At 45.6% G+C, this 21,233-nt stretch overlaps 1 protein-coding gene across 1 annotated transcript in view; it reads right to left on the bottom strand.

Annotated features, from left to right (window-relative positions):
• The window catches only part of KYNU (kynureninase), a 77,548-nt gene that overhangs the window by 36,432 nt on the left and 19,883 nt on the right, over window positions 1-21,233 (bottom strand). The window contains exons 4-8 of the mRNA XM_038751461.1: window positions 15,092-15,174; window positions 8,513-8,574; window positions 6,097-6,168; window positions 3,062-3,136; window positions 411-557 (exon numbers count right to left, since the gene is read on the bottom strand). Coding sequence (XP_038607389.1) covers window positions 411-557; window positions 3,062-3,136; window positions 6,097-6,168; window positions 8,513-8,574; window positions 15,092-15,174 — 439 coding nt within the window. The remainder of the gene's footprint in view (window positions 1-410; window positions 558-3,061; window positions 3,137-6,096; window positions 6,169-8,512; window positions 8,575-15,091; window positions 15,175-21,233) is intronic.

The raw sequence follows: 21,233 nt of genomic DNA, 5'->3' as shown, positions 1-21,233 counted from the left end.
TTGATCTCCACGTGACAACAAACGTAACTAAGACACTATGTCACCAGCGTTTTGAGTCTCCACTTGACCTTTGCTGTCTCCCAAAAGGATCCCCCCAACCCAATCAATCAATCAATCAATCGTATTTATTGAGCGCTTACTATGTGCAGAGTACTGTACTAAGCGCTTGGGAAGTACAAATTGGCAACACATAGAGACAGTCCCTACCCAACAGTGGGCTCACAGTCTAAAAGGGGGAGACAGAGAACAGAACCAAACATACCAACAAAATAAAATAAATAGGATAGAAATGTACAAGTAAAATAAATAAATAAATAAATAAATAGAGTATCGATATTGATACTCAGATCGATATTAGTGGGAAAACCCAGATCGATATTAGTGGGAAAACAAGGCAGGGACGTCCGTACCTTGGCCTGCCCGGCTTTGGTTATCCGGGGCATGTCAAACAGCTGTCCAGTGTAGAACTGTACGCCACTAAATAAGATCACTGCGATCGAGTCCCCTTCCTTCTCAATTAGGGCAAGGATGTCTTCGGTCCGCAGGGTCTCCTCCCCCTGAAATGGTAATAGTAAAAATAATAATTTATAATCGTGTTTTTTGTTAAGCGCTTACTATGTGCCATGCACTGCTCTAAGCGCTGGGAGAGATATAAGGTAATTGGGTTGGACACAGTCCTGTCCCACAAGGAGCTCACAGTCTTGAAATCCATTTTACGGATGAGGCCCAGAGAAGTGAAGTAGTTTGCCCAAGGTCACACAGCAGACTTGTGGAAGAGCCAGGATTAGAACCCACACCCTCTGACTCCTAGGCCAATGCTCTTTCCACTAAGTCACGCAGCTGTACAGTCCAGTCAGCCCTTGGGACCCGATCCGACACTGCCACTTGTCTGCTGTGCGACCTCGGGAAAGTCACTTCACTTCTTTGTGCCTCAGTTACCTCATCTGTAAAATGGGGATTGAAATTGGGAGCCCCATGTGGGGCAGGGACTGTGTCCAACCCGATATGCTTGTATTCACCCCAGAGCTTAGTATAGTGCTTGGCACACAGTTAGCACTTAACCAATACCGCAATTATTATTATCATCATCATCCATAGTATTTATTGAGTATTTACTGTGTGCAGAGCATTATACTAAGAGCTTGGGAGACTGCACTGTAACAGAGTCGGCAGGTAAATTCCCTGCCCATGATGAGTTTACAGTCTGGAGGGGAAGATGGACACATAATCTTCTTTTTCAAGGGAAACCAGTAGCCCAAAGAGTCCGAGCAATGATTTTGTGTGGTTTGGCAAATTCAGGTCCCTAGGGGAAGGGGGGCCAAATATTAGTGCTCTTTTCTCCAACACCTCCTTGCTCTTCAGGAAAGCTTCCCAGCAGGTAAGAAGCTATTATAAACCTTTCATGTTATTATTCCAGATACGATAACTCTCAGAGCACCTTGAGTGTACAAAAACACTCAGAGCAAATCCCAAGACCCCCAAATAAAGGGAAGCAACAACAGTAAAACAAAAAAATTTAAAAAATTTGGCTCTGGGCTGGGTGGACCCTGGGTTTGACTGAGTCATGGCATTACTCATGCCTTTACAGTCTTATCAAATCAGAAAGAAAATCAGTGAGACTGGAAATGCTTTTGGTCAAAGAAAGCCACACCTTGCTGACAATAGTGGAGTTGTTTCCCTTCTTTTCAACCCCTATGAGCCTTCAAGAAAGGGTCAGCTCTACAACCTCCAGTGTCCCCCTTCTCTGAGTTAAGCAGCTGGCTCTCACAATCACTCCTTGCTCCTCTTCCACTATAACCCAGCCTGCACACTTCCCTCCTATTAACACCAACCTATTCACCATCCCTCGATCTCATCTCTTGCCGTTGACCCCTTGTTCAAGTCGTCTCTCATCTTTCACATTCAGCAAACCACCACTCTCCCTATCTTCAAAGCCCTACTAAAATCACCCCCTCTCCAGGAAGTCTTCCCTGACTAACTCATCTCCCCACCCTACTCTCCCTCCCTTCTGCATCACATACACGCTTAGATCTGTACCCAATAAGCACTTGAATACTTACTTCACACTCATAACACTTATATCCACTCCCTGATATTCCTTTTCTTCCCTTCCCTTTTAATGCCCATCTCCCCTGCTAGATTGTCAGCTCAGAGGGCAGAGGTCGGATCCACCGATCAATCATGTTTATCGACCGCTTATTGTGTGCAGAGCAGTGTACTAAACACTTGGGAGAGTACAACAGAAGAGAGTTGGTAGACACATTCCCTGACCACAAGCTTTTCCTCTTCTACAGTACTGTAATAATAATAATAATAATGGCATTTACTAAGTGCTATGTGCAAAGCACTGTTCTAAGCGCTGGGGAGGTTACAAGGTGATCAGGTTGTCCCACGTGGGGCTCACAGTCTTAATCCCCATTTTACACATGAGGGAACTGAGGCACAGAGAAGTTAAGTGACTTGCCCAAACTCACACAGCTGACAATTGGCGAAGCCGGAATTTGAACCCATGACCTCTGACTCCAAAGCCCTGGCTCTTTCCACTGAGCCACGCTGCTTCTCTGTACTCTCCTAAGCGCTCTGCATATAATAATAATAGTAATGATGGTATTTGTTAAGCGCTTACTATGTGCCAAGCACTGTTCTAAGTGCTGGGGGGATACAAGGTGATCAGGTTGTCCCATGTGGGGTTCACAATCTTAATACCCATTTTACAGATGAGGTAACTGAGGCACAGAGAAGTGAAATGACTTGCCCAAAGCCACACAGCTGACAGTTGGCGGAGCGAGGATTTGAACCTATGACCTCTGACTCCAAAGCCCGGGCTCTTTCCACTGAGCCACGCTGCTTCTCCACTCAATAAATACGACTGATTGATGGATTGATTGACCGATTACCTTCCCAGGTGCCTGCCGCCGGCTCTCCCAAGAACTCAAATTCATTCAATCATATTTATTGAGTGTTTACTGTGTGTGGAGCGTTGTACTAAGCTCTTGGGAGAGTACAATACAATAACAATCAGGCACATTCCCTGACCCGAGGATTCCTGTCTGGCACATACCTCTCTCGGCTTGATCATCAGCATGCTTTTCTGCACGTCAAGTCCGTGGAGCTGGAGCTGGGACTCTATGGCGTACTGGAAAGAGAGCGTGGATGTTTATGGGGTCAACGAACGGAGCCGGGGCAGGGTTACCAAGTAATAACCGGTTGTTGGGGTCATCGCCGATGGAGCCCAAGTTCCTAGGCCCAGATTCCCAGGGGGACGGTGCTGGTACAAATCCCCCTACACCTCCCGGGCCCAAGCCGGCCCACCGTGGCTCATGTCTTTAAGTTTTGGCCTGGTGGTGTTCGGAGGATTATGGAAAGACCTTCCCACGGCCTGAGCCATGGTCCAATCAATCAATCAATCAATCACTCGTATTTATTGAGCACTTACTGTGTGCAGAGCACTGTACTAAGCACTTGGGATGTACAAGTTGGCAACATATAGAGACAGTCCCTACCCAACAGTGGGCTCACAGTCTAGAAGAGTTGGTAGATACATTCCCTGACCACAAGCTTTTCCTCTTCTAATGTACTGTACTCTCCTAAGCACTCTGCATGTAATAATAATAGTAATGATGGTATTTTTTAAGCACTTACTATGTGCCAAGCACTGTTCTAAGCACTGGGGGGATACAAGGTGATCAGGTTGTACCTCCGCTGGGCACGGGGGTCCGGAGTCCAGGGTTTGGCCCCAACTCCCCGGCCCCCAGCTTCTCCTCGAGAAGAAACTGTCCCGGTCTACGTTCTGAACTGCGGTGCCAACAGCAGACCCCTGAGAGGGCACAGGGAGGAAGCAGTTACTTTAACACAATAAAGGTTCCCTTTCTGCCACTCCAACGACAGAAGAGAAACGTGTTTAACAAACCGCCTTGACTCCCCTGCGTGAAGCTGCATATCTAATTGCTTCTAGGCGAATTTTTGTCATTTATCTCTCTTTTTCTTACTCTGTTACCTACTGTATGGTGACCAGTTTGGGCTCTTCAACAGACCATCAGCTCATTGAGGGTATGGGCTGATATGAATGTTCTCCAGGTGATCCTCTAGACTGTAAGCTCATTGTGGGAAGGGACTGTGCCTGTTATATTGTTGTGTTGTACTCTCCCAAGCACTTAGTACAGTGCCTGCACACAGTAAGCGCTCAATAAACATGATTTATTTCTCCCCCTCGTTCCCCTCTCCATCCCCCCATCTTACCTCCTTCCCTTCCCCACAGCACCTGTATATATGTATATGTTTGTACATATTTATTACTCTATTTATTTATTTTACTTGTACATATCTATTCTATTTATTTTATTTTGTTAGTATGTTTGGTTTTGTTCTCTGTCTCCCCCTTTTAGACTGTGAGCCCACTGTTGGGTAGGGACTGTCTCTATATGTTGCCAACTTGTACTTCCCAAGCGCTTAGTACAGTGCTCTGCACACAGTAAGCGCTCAATAAATACAATTGATTGATTGATTGATTGATGATTGATTGATTCATAATAATAATAATAATGATGATGATTATGGTATTTGTTAAGCGCTTATTATGTGCAAAGCACTGTTCTAAGTGCTGGGGAGGTTACAAGGTGATCAGGTTGTCCCACGGGGGGCTCACAGTCTTAATCACCATTTTCCAGATGAGGTAACTGAGGCACAGAGAAGTTAAGTGACTTGCCCAAAGTCACACAGCTGACAGTTGGTGGAGCTGGGATTTGAACCCATGACCTCTGACTCCAAAGCCCGGGCTCTTTCCACTGAGCCATGCTGCTGCCACGCAGGGGGTGCCCAGGAGAATGTATGAAAGAGGTGCCCAGTACAGCGCTCTGCACATAGCAGGCAACCAGTGCAGTGCTCTGCACCTAGTAGGCACTTAGAACAGTGCTTGGGACGTAACAGACACCCAGTACAGTGCTCTGCACAAAGCAAGCTCCCAGTAGAATGTTCCACTTACCATGCTCAGTGGAAAGAGCACGGGCTTTGGAGTCAGAGGTCATGGGTTCGAATCCCAACTCTGCCACTTGTCAGCTGTGTGACTTTGGGCAAGTCACTGAACTTCTCTGTGCCTCAGTTCCCTCATCTTTAAAATGGGGATTAAGACTGGGAGCCCCCCGTGGGACAACCTGATCACCTTGTAACTTAGCCAGCGCTTAGAACAGTGCTTTGCACATAGTAAGCGCTTAATAAATGCCATCACCATTATTATTATATAGTAGGCCCCTCGCACATATCTTGCATGTAGCACAGTGTCCTGAACACAATATCTGCACTCAGTCAGCCTCTCCTGCATATGGTAGGAGCCTAGTACAGTGCCCTGCACATAATGGGTCCAGTGATCTGAACACAGTAGGCGTCCAGTTCAGGGCTCTGCACATAGGAATTACTCAGTACAGCTCACTGCACGCAGTAGATACATTAAGCACTCAGTACATGCCGCTCCTGATCTGAATCACGGAGTCTGTCACGAATCCCTCTGAAAATGATTTGGGGTTCAGCATCACTGTGCCCGCAGGAGCAAAGTCCTGATCAATTTTGCCCTATTTCCTGAGGTGATGATGGAGCAGAAGCCGTGCTACGGCAGACGGCCCCAGATTCATTTTTCCTCAGCTGCAATGCACATTTTTTATATTTAATAGGGCACAAATTATTCCCGTTCCCGTGTTCCCGCATGCTAAGGAAAGGCATTTATATCTCTGCCGGGGGAGCTGCTTAGGGTTAAGGCTCTGAAGTTTGTATTGATTTGGTTTCGTAAAATAAAACAGCAACGAGAATTAATAAAACATTTATAACTTCAGTTGATTCAGGCCAGCAGCTTGCTCAGTGTCTTTAAAAAGGCTAATAAATCAATGTCCCCGTTCAATCTTTTCCTCTTTTAACACATGTTTTACTTGAACAAAAGGAATAGAGCTCTAATGTATAAAAAATGTCTAAATCAAAAGCAGCTGACGGATCTTTGTGCTGAAAAGCTACGTGGACTAGGCTGCAGGATAAACATTCAAATCAGCCCTTGGAATTCCGGGGGAAGATGAGGAGAAACCCTGCAGAGGGAGGAAAAGCGCGATTCCTTACATGGTCCGAAGGGAAGGCTTTGGCTTCTAGAAGAATTTTGTAGCGAGTCGGCGTGGGCTTAAAGAAGGATAACTGTAACAGAAATGATTTGTCGAGCTCGTATTAATGCAAAGTCTTAAACGTCGGAGCGCGTGTAGAACGCTTTCATCTCTGCACCTTGCAGCCCCTTGGAAGCATAATTGATTAATTGATTAATTAAAAGATTGATTGGAAAACTGCAGCACCTGGTGAAGAGAGCATGGGGCTGGAGAGACGAGACCCGGGGCTCTAGACCCCGGCTCCGCCGCTAACCTTCTGGGTGACCTCGGCTGTCACCCATATTCTCTGGGCCTCAGTTTCCTCTCTTCTTAGCTCTGAGCCCTATGGGGGACAGGGACTGGGCCTCCTCTGATTATTTGTATATTTAGTACCGCTTCTAATCCTGCCTCTTCTGCTTATCTGCTGTGTGACCTTGGGCAAGTCGTTTAACTTCTCTGAGCCTCAATTTCCTCAACTGTACAATGGGGATTTAGACAGTGAGCCCTATGTGGGACTGTGTCCAACGCGATTATCTTTTAACTGCCCCAGCCCTTAGTTCAGTGCTTGGCAAGTAGTGCTTAACAAATATCACAATTACTTTGCACAGTGTTTTACAAACATTAAGCACTTAATATATATAATAATACATATAATACATAAAAGCAGTGTGGCTCAATGTGGAAAGAGCATGAGTTTGGGAGTCAGAGGTCAAGGGTTCTAATCTCGGCTCCAACACTTGTCAGCTGTGTGACTTTGGGCAAGTTACTTAACATCTCTGGGCCTCAGTCACCTCATCTGTAAAATGGGGATAAAGACTGTGAGCCCCAAGTGGGACAACCTGATCTCCTTATATCCCCCCCAGTGCTTATAACAGTGCTTTGCACATAGTAAGCACTTAACAAATACTAACATTATTATTATTATATAATAACAATGGAAGTTGTTAATATCATTATTGTTGTGGTTACTCTAGCTAGGGTTTTCAGGGAGACAGCCCCAAAGCTGTCCGGCTGAACAGGAGGGAACTGTTCTTGTGTCTCTTTGGAAGAGCTGCAAACAGGGGATTTGAGGCTGACCTATTCCAGCACAGTGCATTTCCTTCCTGCAAAGCCCTGGGAAGTGATCTGCTTGGCTCCTTTCCCGGAAAACTCTGGAGTGAGCTCCACTCCAACCCAATCCCCGTGTGCCCCCAGCTTCTGCTGCTTCCAGCCTTTCCCGATCTCTCTCCGAACTTGACCCACCCCTCGCTCCACTCCACTTCCACCCCTATAACTTCCAGTTCCCAAGAAATGTAGCCCCCCTGCTTCTACTGCTGCTGACTTTGCTTCAGCAGGGTTGTGACAGCTCCATGTATGTTTCCCCTCTCAAATGAGAGATCTGTTGTCAGAATCCAAAATTGGGTTTGCGACAGGCTCAGTTCTCTCTTTCTTGGGAGGCTTTGAAATTGCTTCAGATCCCAAGCCTCACCTTGCCCCACGATCCCTTCCAATGGGATTCTTCTCCTTTTTCTTTTTATATGGTATTTATTGAGCACTTACTATGTAGCAGGCACTGTACTAAGCACTGGGGTAAATGCAAGCTAATCAAGGTGGACATGGTCCACATTCCACATGAGGCTCAAGGTCTTACTCCCCGTTTTACAGATGAGGGAACCGAGGCACAAAGAAGTAAAGTGATTTGCCCAGGTCACACAGCAGACAAGTGGCGGAGCCGGGATTAGGACCCTGGTCCTCTTACTCCTAGGCTCGTGCTCTGACCATTGGCCCACAGTGCTTCTCCTTTCACTGTTCTGCCTGTTCTTCTGGTTTGGATTTGAGATTCTCACCAACCCTGGCCTTGAAGCCATTGGGATTTATACTGCTCTCCCTCTCTCCCTCTCCCTGTTTCGGTCTCTCTCTGACTCTCTAATCTCCTCATCTGATTCTCTTTCACCAACTCACTCTCTCTAACCCTAACTCTGACAACTCTCTCTCACTGTCTCTGACTCTCCCTTCATTCCTCTTCTCCTTCCCGATTCACTTTTCAACCCTTTTTTTCCCTTACCACCCGACAAAGATAACCCACAGACATGAGACCCTGCTCAATTTAATTCCGACCCGCCCAGAGCCGCCTTCAAACCTAGATTTTGCAGCCTTCCCTTCCTAACTTCGGTGGAGATAGTCTTGTATCCTGAACTGAGCCTAGCCTGGGCTTTCCATTTCCTCAGAAATATTGATTCCTTAACTATGCAATGATTATTAAAATAGCATTTTATCCTGGCCCCCAATAGAACAAGGAGAAACTACCAGCTCATTTAAGAAAATAAACAGAAACCATCGCACCCTCATGAATTAAAGATAACGATAGCCCAGATTCAGCTACCGAAGACGTGGGAAATATCGTTGGGATGGAGACGTACCAGCAGGAGATGCAGATTGACTGTGAGGCCATTCATTAATGCGATCTCTTTCTCACCTGCTCCTGGAAAGGAAACAAACAAGGGTCCCTGTTGGCCTTTTGATTTGACATGAGTCCGGGTTGGGCTGCTGTGACATATGAAGCATCCCAATTTCACTCTGTCTCTCCAATGATAATAATAATAATGATAAGAATAATAATAGTGATAATAATTGTGGATTTGTGAAGTGCTTACTATGTGCCAAACACTAGTGGCTCTCCAAGGTAATTAGGATGGATACAACCCCTGCTCCCCATGGGGCTCACAGTCTAAGTATGGATGAGAACAGGTATGGAGACGAGGAAACTGGGACACAGATAACTTCAGCGACTGGCCCAAGATTAAAAAGGCAGGCAAGTGGCAGAGCCGGAATTAGAACCCAGATCCTCTGACTTCTCATTGCTCTTCCCTTAAGGCCATTCTTACTTCTCTTTCTGAGGACTTGCAGAAAAACACAGATTTAGTGTGTCACCAAGCAAAAGGGAAGCTTTCCCATTTGACCCCCCACTTCTTCAGCCTGACGGGAAAATATACATTATTCAGTTTTGTTGCTGAAAATGAAGGATTAAAAAGGATGGATGAATCCACTGCATCTTACTGTAAATGAACAACTACTTATTATTATTATTATTCATTTCTAAGCCCGGTTCCCAAAAGTGCCTCTGGGAAGAATCATGTCTCAGAAAGAAACCTGGGAATAGATCAGGGACAATTGCATTTTCCTTCAGGCCCTGGTATTGCTCATTAAAATCAATCCATCGATCAATCAATCAACAGTATTTTCTGAGACCCTACTCTGTGTAGAGCACTGTACTAAGCTGGGAGAGTACAACAGAGTTAAAAGACACGATACTTGCCCTCAAATAGCTTAAAGTCTAGAGAGGGTGCCGGACGTAAAATAATTTACAGAAAAAAGAAAGGGATATGTAGGAGTTTGGGTTTCATTAGAAACCATAAAAGTTACAATATTTATTGAGCACCCACTGACTGCAACACACTATACTAAGCACTCAGGAACAGAAGTACAAAACATGTTTTCCATCCACAAGGTGCTCCTGCTCTGATGACCTTCTAATGCAAGTCCATGAATGCGGATATCATCAACCACCCATCCGTCTCCACATCGAGCAGAAACTTCTCATCAATGGCTTTAAGGCCCTCACCCAGTTCTCTCCCCTCTCCATCTCTCCTCACTCCTCTCCCACTACATCCCAGCCCACAAACCTGCTTCTCGAACACAAAACCTACTTCACTGGGCCTTGCTTTCATGTCATTTGCTGTTGACATCTCATTTGCTGTCTTGGTTCTCGCCTGAAACGCCTCCCCCCTTTTATATCCGACAGTCCCCCATCCTCCCCACCCTCCAAGCCCTTTTTATAATCATATCTCCTCCAGGGAGTCTTCCTTGATTAATCTCTCATCTCCTCACCCTATCTTCCCTCCCTGTTGCATCACCAATAATAAGAATAATGATGGTATTTGCTAAGCGCTTACTATGTGCCAAGCACTGTTCTAAGTGCTGGGGTAGATACAAGGTTGTCCCACTTGGGGCTCATGGTCTTAATTCCCATTTTACTGATGAGGTAACTGAGGCACAGAGAAGTGAAGTGACTTGCCCAAAGTGACAAGCGGCGGAGCCAGGATTAGAACCCATGACCTCTGACTCCCAAGCCTGGGCTCTTCCCACTAAGCCACACTGCTTCTCTCAGCCCATCATGGTCTAAATTCTGAGGTACTCACCCTATCGCCTCCACACACACCATTGACGTCCTAAACCTTAGGCCTCCTTTGCCTCCCCATTTATTTATTTCATCATTTCTTTTCATGCTGTCATCCCCTATTAGAGACTGTCAACTCCTCGAGGGCAGGGATTGTGTCTACTTATGAAACCGTACTCTCCCAAACACACAGCCCAGTGCTCGGCCCACTGGAAAAGCTCAATAAACACCACATATTGGTTGATTGATTGATTAACAAGCCCTTTTACTGTCAACTGGACAACTACAGGGAAGCAGCATGGCCCAGTGGATGCTAGCCTAAGAGCACGGGCCTGGGAGTGAGAAGGTCATGGGTTCTAATCCAGGTCTGCCACATGTCTGCCACCTGTCTGCTGTGTGACCTTGGGCAAGTTACTTCACTTCTCTGTGCCTCAGTTCCCTCATCTGTAAAATGGGGATTAATACTGAGAACCCTATACGGGACGGGGACTGTGTCCAACCTGATTACCCCTTCTAGACTGTGAGCCCATTGTTGGGTAGGGACCGTCTCTATATTTTGCCAACTTGCACTTCCCAAGCGCTTAGTACAGTGCTCTGCACACAGTAAGCGCTCAATAAATATGATTGAATAAATGAACGATTATCTTGTATCTTCCCCAGAGCTTAAAACTGTGTCTGGCACATGGTAAGCACTTAACAAGTGCCACAATAATGATAACTATTATTATTATTTGCAACATTGGAGGGGGAAGAAACACATGGTGGCCGTTTGAATTTAGGTCTGTGCCGACAGGGTTGTATCAGATGTGAAGGATTTTGGAAGTAAATCTTTGACAAGAAGGCTATGATGAGTACTGAGATGGAAGTTCATCTAGAGCCCCACTATTTACTGCTCACAATTTTCTTCAGGAAGAGCATCCAGCGTTTTGCGGGCAAGGAACCATGAGAAAAGCAAAGTTCCGGGCACGTTGACGTCCTATGATTCCACAGAGAAAGATTCAATCTGAAGCTCACCTTCACTGCCCGACACTATTCCAAATGAAATCTGTCACTGCATTTGTCACTGAAACCTGGAAATTTTCTAAGTAATATATTTATTGAAATCCGGTCTTTATTGAGTTTCAGAGCCAAAACAAACTTAATCCATTTCTCGGGAAAACGTTCATCCTTCATAGCCCAAACTGTATTTTGGAACGCTCTCTCTGATCTGATCTGATTATCCTATAACAATTTTCAAAGACTACCGTCGAAGAAGCAGAATGAAGTCTGCCTTCTCGGCACTAAAACTCCACATCCCGAGACAGACTAAACCCTCCAATGTTCGCTGACAAATTTTCCCTCAAATGAAAGGAAGCAGATGGCATCAGTAAAATCTCCTCTAGACTTTCGCCACAGCCCTGATTGGATTAGGCAGACAATGCCATCTTTCTCCCTGAAACTATAATACAGGTGAACTCTGCCGGGCAGCTAAGCCAGAAGGCTTTTTTGTTTGTTTGTTTGTTTGTTTTCTTTGGTTTCAGGAAAAGACTTGTAGCCCAAAGGCAGAGGACCTTGTGTGGGTTTCTTCATCCTTATCTGATGTCAGGGCAAATCCCGTCACCACTGAATCTTTATTTATCCATGACCGCTAAGGGTGGTTCACAGGAGCGAAGGAATAACATTTTGTCTTAAGAGAGTCCATCGGCAGGCCAGCAAGTCAGGCGGGGAAAAGAAGCAATTTTTTTTGTGTTTTAATGTTCCACAGCTAGCCCGACTGCTGTTTTCCAATTATGCATGGTTTAGGCGTGAAACAAAGCAGTACACGTCCTTTGATCTCCCAGTGACTTTGACTCCTCAGATCTCACAGAATCACTGAGGAAATACACACTGAACAGGGAAATATGTGTCCATTTAACAAGCAGGTTGTTATGGCCCGATAAACTGTTAACTAGACAAAGGGAAGCTCTATACAGGTTTAGTGTCTTCCTGAATAAATCTTCTGAAATAACATTCATTTATTGCTTCTCCTAAGGAGCGTGAACATGCCCCCATGAGTTGATTAATATTAAACGCAAAATAACTGCTTGAAGATTTCGTTTATGTACCGACATTAAAACCTACCCGGCGAAGACAATTTAGAGTTCTCTGCTCCCTCCCTTTTCACCCTCTTGTATTTTCTTCCTCAGGGTTGGGGAAATTCATAATCTCAGGCAGTTTTTGATAAGAATAGTTTAGTGTTTTTTGAAATTTGTTTCTTTGTTTGTGGAACAATTACAGGGATGCAAATTGGTTCCTGAGTAATTAGTCCGTATTATAGAGGAGTGATTAAACAGAGACTTGACACAAATGCATATATAATGGAGAAGAGTGTTAGGATGTCAGTTCCTTCCACTTCAATAAATAGTCATCTATGTTCCCCAAAGTGATTCTAACAAATACTCACAAGAACAAACCCGCCCCTCATAGTGCAACTGGATCATCGGCTGAGTTTTCCACTCTATCCTGTCGATCCCAGATGACTCCGGTCTTTGGAATGCTCTGGTAGTATGTTCTGGGCCTGAACTCGCAGGTTTTGTATTAATGTCTGTCTCCCCCTCTAGACTGTAAGATCCTTGTGGGCAGGGAATGTGACTATCACCGCTGCTGTAGTGTACTCTCCCAAGTGCTTAGTACGGTGTCCTGCATACAGTAAGTGCTCAATAAATAGCATTGATTGACTGAATGATTTTCTTGGGAAGGTCACACCCAAAAGTGGTTGGAATCCTGGGTCATGAACAGTTCACGCAAAAAACAGATAAACAGGATGGTTGACTTCATTTAATTCCCTGGAGTTCACAACACCCCTAATCTTATCTAACCAGGAATAAAATTAACACACCTGATGTTTCTGAAAACTTGTGAGGGAGGCCAACACTGCCTAGTGGAAAGAGCCCCAAACTGGGAGTCGAGAGGACCTGAGTTCTAATCCTTGTCTGCTGTGTGACCTAGGGCAAGTCTCGTCCTAGTCTGTGCCTCAGTTACCTCATCTGTAAAGTGGGAATTAAGACTATGAGCCTCTTGTGGGACAGGGACTGTGTCCAACCTGATTAGTTTGTATCTACCCCAGTGCTTAGTACAGTGCCTGGGACACAGTAACTGCTTAACAAACACCACACAAAAAAAAGGCAGAGGAGTCTCCCTTCTGCCTGTGTGTCACATTAGAGTGTGAAGCTCTTTGTGGGCAAAAAATAAATTTTATATTTCTTAAATGCTTACCTTAGTGCATTGCTACCAGTAAATGCTTCAGAGATGTTATTATTACTTCTGAAGGGGATTGGTTCAAATTAACAAAATAATTTTTCTTTCTCATTTAGATGGTGGTTAGCATGTGCAATTCATTTCATCGATCAATCAATAGTATTGATTGAGAGCTTATTGTGTCTAGAGCACTGTACAATACAATAGAGTTGGTAGACTCCCACCCCTCCTTTCAAGGACCTTGGAGGAGTGAACCATAATCAACTGACGGCATTTATTAAGTACTTACTGTGTGCAGAGTACTGTACTAAGTGCTTGAAAGCATATTACAGAGTTAGTAGACATGTTCTCTGCCTATGACAAGCTTAGAGTCTAGAGTGGGAGATGGAGGGATAACAATAATAATAATAATAATAATCGTATTTGTTAAGCACTTACTATGTGCCAGGCACTGAACTAAGCACTGGGTGGATACAAGTAAATCGGGTTGGACGTGGTCCCTGTCCCATCTGGGGCTCACAGTCTCAATTCCCACTTTACAGATGAGGTAATTGAGGCACAGAAAAGTGAAGTGACTTGCCCAAGGTCACACAGCAGACAAGTGGCGAAGCCAGGATTAGAACCCATGACCTTCTGACTCCAAGGCCCGTCCTCTTTCCACTAGGCCAGTGTTCTGCACAACCACTGACTGGCTGTCAATTTAACCCAGAGAAATGAGTTAATTAGAGGAAGCAGAGAAGCAGTGTGGCTTAGTGGTCAGAGCATGGGCTTGGGACTCAGAGATCATGGGTTCTAATGCCGGCTCTGCCACTTACCAACTGTGCGACTTTGAGCAACTCACTTAACTTCTCTGTGCCTCAGTTATCTCATCTGTAAAATGGGAACTAAGACTGTGAGCCCCACGTGGGACAACCTGATTACCTTGTATCTAACCCAGCGCTTAAAACAGTGCTCGGCACATAGTAAGCGCTTAACAAATTCCATAATTAGTAATTACCTGAGACTCACACCGATCCCTTGGACTGGGCCCTCACCACCAATTTGAAGTAGGATGGGGAATTAGAGGCACAGCGAATCTTCTTAATACTAGTCACCTTTCCAGAGCAAGGACTTCCTCTTAGAGGGGAAAGCTATGGGAAGCATAGTAGCACCAAATAGCCTGAAAGATTTCAATCTAGGTCAATCTGTCTGAAACCTGCTGAGGGGAGAAGAATTCTTCTCCCTCCGTGGTGCACCCCTAGAGAACATTAATTTTGTTGTTTCCTGTTTGAACAGAGATAAAGAAAACACAAAGCAAGATATCCTCATCCCCCACACCTCTTATCATGGTTTCTATTTTCTTTTATCTTCTCCTCGAGCAATCTCTCTCCTTGGCGATGTGGTCTCAATAGAGTCTCTTCATTGTTCATGATCTCAGATCCTCCCGCTGCAATTCTATGTGTGTTCATTCCATCAGCACTAGGGTCAGCCTCCAAACGTTGGAAGGTAGGAAATAAAAGCACCAAGGAGTCAAAAAAAAAAAAAAGCAAAACAATCTCTTCTACTGCTACCACTGAGAGTTAGGAAGAAGGGATGCCGTTGCCAGGGTTACCGATGTGGTACTTACCCACGATGCTTTCCATGAGCCCCACAATGCACTCGTCCCCTGTAATCCAAGGACGCCGTCCGAATTCATGCCCAAAAGCTCCCCTGAAACAGAAAGGAGCCGAAAATGAGTCGCTCTCCGTCCCAGGAGACTCGGCCTCTGACATTTCACGGGGGCAGTTGCATGCATCTAGTGAAAAAAGCACGGCCCTTGGGAGTTAGGAGAGACGGCTAGAGAAGCAATGTGGCTCAGTGGAAATCTCCTAATCTCCTCTCCGTACCTCGTTCTCGCCTGTCCCGCCATCAACCCCCGGCCCACGTCATCCCCCTGGCCTGGAATGCCCTCCCTCTGCCCATCCGCCAAGCTAGCTCTCTTCCTCCCTTCAAGGCCCTACTGAGAGCTCACCTCCTCCAGGAGGCCTTCCCAAACTGAGCCCCTTCCTTCCTCTCCCCCTTGTCCCCCTCTCCATCCCTCCCATCTTACCTCCTTCCCTTCCCCACAGCACCTGTATATATGTTTGTACATATTTATTACTCTATTTATTTATTATTTATTTTACTTGTACATATCTATTCTATTTATTTTATTTTGTTGGTATGTTTGGTTTTGTTCTCTGTCTCTCCCTTTTAGACTGTGAGCCCACTGTTGGGTAGGGACTGTCTCTATATGTTGCCAATTTGTACTTCCCAAGTGCTTAGTACAGTGCTCTGCACATAGTAAGCGCTCAATAAATACAATTGATGATTGATGATGATGATGGAAAGAGCCCGGGCTTTGGTGTCAGAGGTCATGCGTTCAAATCCCAGCTCCACCAATTCGGGCAAGTCGCAACTTCTCTGGGCCTCAGTTTCCTCATCAATCAATCAATCAATCGTATTTATTGAGCGCTTACTATGTGCAGAGCACTGTACTAAGCGCTTGGGAAGTACAAATTGGCAACACATAGAGACAGTCCCTACCCAACAGTGGGCTCACAGTCTAAAAGGGGGAGACAGAGAACAGAACCAAACATACCAACAAAATAAAATAAATAGGATAGAAATGTACAAGTAAGATAAATAAATAAATAAATAGAGTAATAAATATGTACAACCATATATACATATATACAGGTGCTGTGGGGAAGGGAAGGAGGTAAGATGGGGGGATGGAGAGGGGGACAAGGGGGAGAGAGGGGAGAGGGGGAGAGGGGGAAAAATGTAAAATGGGGATTAAGACTGTGAGCCCCCCATGGGGCAACCTGATCACTTTGTAACCTCCACAGCGCTTAGAACACTGCTTTGCACATAGTAAGTGCTTAATAAATACCATTATTAAGTCATGGGTTCAAATCAGCTCTGCCAATTGTCAGCTGTGTGACTTTGGGCAAGTCACTTAACTTCTCTGTGCCTCAGGTACAAATTTTTTACAAATGAGGATTAAGAAGTGAGCCCCCCCAGGGACAACCTGATCACCTTGTAACCTCCCCAGCACTTTGCTTTGTACATAGTAAGCACCTAATAAATGCCATAAAAAATATAAAAAATCCCAGCTCCACCACTTACCTGCTGTGTAACCTTGGGCATTTCACTTCACATTCCTGTGCCCCAGTTTCTGCCTCTGTAAACTGAGATTTAAATGCCTGTTTTCCTTCCCACTCAGACTTTGTGTCCCATGTGGGACAGAGGCTAAGTCAGACCCGCTTCTAGCATATTTGGCCCCAGACCTTCATTTAGGGTTTGGTGCTTAACACACACCACAGTTATAATTATGACTAATAGGCAGGTGGTGGAGCTGGGATTTGAACTCAAGGCTCCTGACTCTCAGTCCCTGCTGCTTCCACTAGGTTACAGGGGTCCTCTGACATTTTCTATAGGGTCCAGGGTGGGTCCTCCCTGCATGGAATGGGAGTCCCTTATGGTCCAGGGTTCAGTTGGCATTCCATCATTCCAGCTCTTGGCGTGAGAGCTCATAGTGTGGGTAACTACCGGTGCCCATCCTGGGAGTGTTTGCCAAAGTTGGCATGGGCTGTATTGTACGCACTGGCCCTCCCGTCTGGCACTAACCCTGCTTATTGAGAAGCAGCGTGGCTTAATGGAAAGAGCACGGGCTTGGGAGTCAGAGGTCATGGGTTCTAATCCCGGCTCTGCCACTTGTCTGCTGTGTGACCTTGGGCAAGTCACTTCACTTCTCTGTGCTTCAGTTCCCTTCTCTGTAAAATGGGGATTAAGACTGTGAGCCCCACGTGAGACAACGGATTACCTTGTAACTACCCCAGCGCAGTCCTTGGCACATAGTAAGCGCTTAACAAATGCCATCGTTATTATTATTATTCAGTCACAGATCCTGAGGGTGCCAGGGATGGCATGGCCTAGTGGAAAGAGGATGGAATGGACCCAATCTCAGCTCTGCCACATAATTACAATAATAATAATAATAATAATGATAATAATAATAATAATAATAATAATAATGATGGTATTTGTTAAGCACTTACTATGTTCCAAGCACCGTTCTAAGTGCTGGGGTGGATACAAGGTAATCAAATTGCCTCACGTGGGGCTCACAGTCTTTATCTCCATTTTACAGATGAGGTAACTGAGGCACAGAGAAGTTAAGTGGCCTGCCCAAGGTCACACAGCAGACAAGTGGCAGAGCCGGGATTAGAACCCACGCCCCCTGACTCCCAACTCTGGGCTTCTGCTCTAAGACACGCTGCTTCTCAGTTGCTTGCTTTGTCACCTTGGGCAAGTCATTTAACTTCTCTGGGCCTTGGCTACCTCCTCTGCAAAATGGAGTCTAAGACTAGAAGTCCCACTTGGGAGATGGACTGCGTTCAACCTGATTTGCTTGTATCTACTCCGGGACTCAGTACAGTGCCTGGCACCTAGTGAGTGCTTAACAGAAATGAGTTAAAAAAAAAAATGGTCCAAGGGAATGGCCTGTTTGAAGTTTTCATCTTCATCTTCGGAAATGGCCCCTCTGATCGATCAATCAAAGATGTTTATTGAGCTCTTACTGTGTGCAGAGAAATGTCCTAAGTGCTTGGAAGCGAATGATAAAATGGAGGTGCTCCTTGCAATCCGGGGTCAATTAGAGGGGACTGTTGTCCCCTCAGAGGTGGCGTTTGTCCAGCTTGCCCTCATCTCTCGTAAAGGGCTCTCCTCCTCACCCCCACCCCAACTCCAGGCCTTCCAGCTGCCTGCAGTGAATGCCCAAAGACACGGGTGCTCCGAGATTTCAGGTTGGACGTCACCGCGTAAACCCATCAGGCTGGGAGGTGCTATCACTTCTGAAAGTCCGACGATTATAGTATTCCTTAAACACTCACTATGTGCCGAGCACCGCTCTAAGCATTGGGGTACATTCAAGTCAATCAGGTTGGACACAGTCCCAGTCCCACAGAGGGCTCACAGTCTACGTAGGATGGAGAACAGGTTTCAGATCCCCATTTTACGGCTAAGTGAAGTGACTTGTCCAAGGTCACCCAGCGGTCAGAGTGGCAGAGCTCCCAAGCCGGGGCTCTTTCCACTAGCCCTCACCGCTTCTCTGAATCGCTCCCCCAGTTTCTGATTTCGCCACTTCTCTTAATGAGCATTCAGGGCAAAGAGGGGCCCGCCTCATCGGCACGTGGCGTGGAATACAATTTCAAAACTCATTTCCGAGTTGTCGTGAGGACGGTGGCGGCGAGCTTGTCGTGGGGGAGCGTCTATGGGCTTGGGGATGGCCCGTTGTGGGGCCAGCCCCCCGAGGGAGGAGGGAGGGGCCTGCTGGTTATTATTATTCCTATCATTATTGGCTAGCCCGCAGTCTGCCCCTCTCCTGACTTCCAATATAAATGCTAAAGACAAAAATCATTATCGTTAAATGCTAGTTAAAGGCAGATCCCGGGACCCTTTTTTATTTTAATCACACAGAAGTCTATAGCCTTTGCTGATGGCACTATACATCTTATTACATTTAGGTAGTAAAATTCTAGGCTCTGCTTCAGAGAATTTATAACCCAGGACATAACGCCACCCTACTCCAACGCTGGTAGACTCCGGGGGCGATAATCTTTCGGGATACATTCAGACCGCACTGCTGTTGGCATTTCCTGTCCTGTACATCATTCGAAGATCCTCCTGCCTCGGTTCCTCCTCCTCCCACCCCCAGCCCGGGGTCATAAAAGAGACATAGATAAAGGCGGGCATATTGTCCTTGCCTGGCTTGGGCTCTGAGACGGCTGAGGAAATGTTGACAAGACAAGATTAAATGGCAGCTCCATGTTCTGCCTCCTGTTTTAGGTAGACCAGCGCGTTCTTCAGTCCAGTGCTCTGCACACTGTAAGTGCTCAATAAATACGATTGATTGATTCTTTGTCCCAATGAAAGAAAACACTGGGATGTAATGCCCATCCTTCTTTCCTAATAATCCCGGAGAAAAGACTCCGTAGAACCCTGAAGGCAGGGCTTTTGTGGTCCTCTCCCAAGCCCTTAGTACAGCGGTCTACACACAGTAATGTACCTATCTCTAATTTGATGCAATTTATTTATTTTTATTAATGTCTGTCTCCTCTATTCTATAAGCTTGTTGTGGACACGGAATGTGTCTGTTTATCAGTGCTTAGTACAGTGCTGTGCACACAGTAAGTGCTCAATAAATAGGATTGAATGAACGAATGAATGTACAATGGCTCAAAAAATACTATTGATTGATTGAAAAAGTTCAGGGGTCTTCAGGACCAGCAGGAAAATCATGAAAATTCCTTTTTTTTTTTTACAGTATTTGTTAAGTGCTTACTAGAGAAGCAGCGTGGCTCAGTGGAAAGAGCACGGGCTTGGGACCCAGAGGTCATAAATTCTAATCCCGCCTCAGCCACTTGTCAGCTGTGTGACTTTGGGCAAGTCACTTAACTTCTCTGTGCCTCAGTTCCCTCATCTGTAAAATGGGGATTAAGACTGAGCCCCCCAAATAGGACAACCTGATTACCTTGCATGCCCCCCAGCACTTAGAACAGTGCTTCATACATAGTAAGCGCCTAACAAATGCCATCATTATTATATGCCTGGCTGTAGAAGATACAAGCTATTCAGATTGGACCCAATCCATGTCCCATAAGGGGCTCACAGCCTTAACAGTGCTTCATACATAGTAAGTGTTTAATAAATGCTAAAAAAAAAACCATTTACTGATGAGGTAACTGAGGCACAGAAAATCAATCATTTGTTTTCATCGAGTGCTTACCTAGTGCTTGGGAGAGTACAATACAACAGAATTAGCAGTCATAGAGAATGGTATTCAGTAAGTGCTTACTATGTGCCAGGCACTGTACTAAGTGGTGGGGTGGATATAAGCATATCGGGTGGGGTCTAATCCCAACTCTGCCGCTTGTCATCTGTGTGACTTTGGGCAAGTCACTTAACTTCTCTGGGCCTCAGTTACCTCATCTGCAAAATGGGGATGAAGACTGTGCACCCCAAGTGGGACAACCTAATAACCTTGTATCTACCCCAGCACTTAGAACAGTGCTTGGCACATAGTAAGCGCTTAACAAATGCCAACATTATTATAATTACTATAGGGCTCACAGTTTTAATCTCATTTTACAGATGAGGTAACTGAGGCACGGAGAATTCAAGTGACTCGCCCAAGGTCACATGGCAGACAAGTTGCAGAAGCAAGATTAGAACCCATGACCTTCCGACTTCCAGGCCTGTGCTCTATCCACTATGCTAGAAGTGAGGTGACTTGCCCAAGGTCGCACAGCGGACAAGTTGGTGGAGCTGCCGTTAAAACTCAGATCCTGTGCTGTATCCATTAGGCCGCATTGCTTGTCTTCCCTTCTGTTGAGTGGGGATTAAAATGGTGAGTCCTATATGGGACATGCACTGTATCCAACCTGATTACCTTATATCTACCCCAGATCTTAGAACAGTGCCTGTCACATAGTAAACACCAAATTCCATAAAAAAGTGCGCTCAATAAATAGCTTTGATTGATCGATCGAGGGGCCATTCCGAAGATGAAAACTTCAAACAGGCCATTCCCTTGGACCATTTTTTTTTAACTCATTTCTGTTAAGCACTTACTAGGTGCCAGGCACTGTACTGAGTGCCGGAGTTGATACAAGCTAATCAGGTTGAGCTCAGTGGAAAGAGCCCGGACTTTGGAGTCAGGGGTCATGGGTTCAAATCCCGGCTCC

This window comes from Tachyglossus aculeatus, chromosome 9, assembly GCF_015852505.1.
Source record: "Tachyglossus aculeatus isolate mTacAcu1 chromosome 9, mTacAcu1.pri, whole genome shotgun sequence".
Taxonomy (NCBI): Eukaryota; Metazoa; Chordata; class Mammalia; order Monotremata; family Tachyglossidae; genus Tachyglossus; species Tachyglossus aculeatus.
This window is presented reverse-complemented; position numbering and strand designations above follow the sequence as displayed.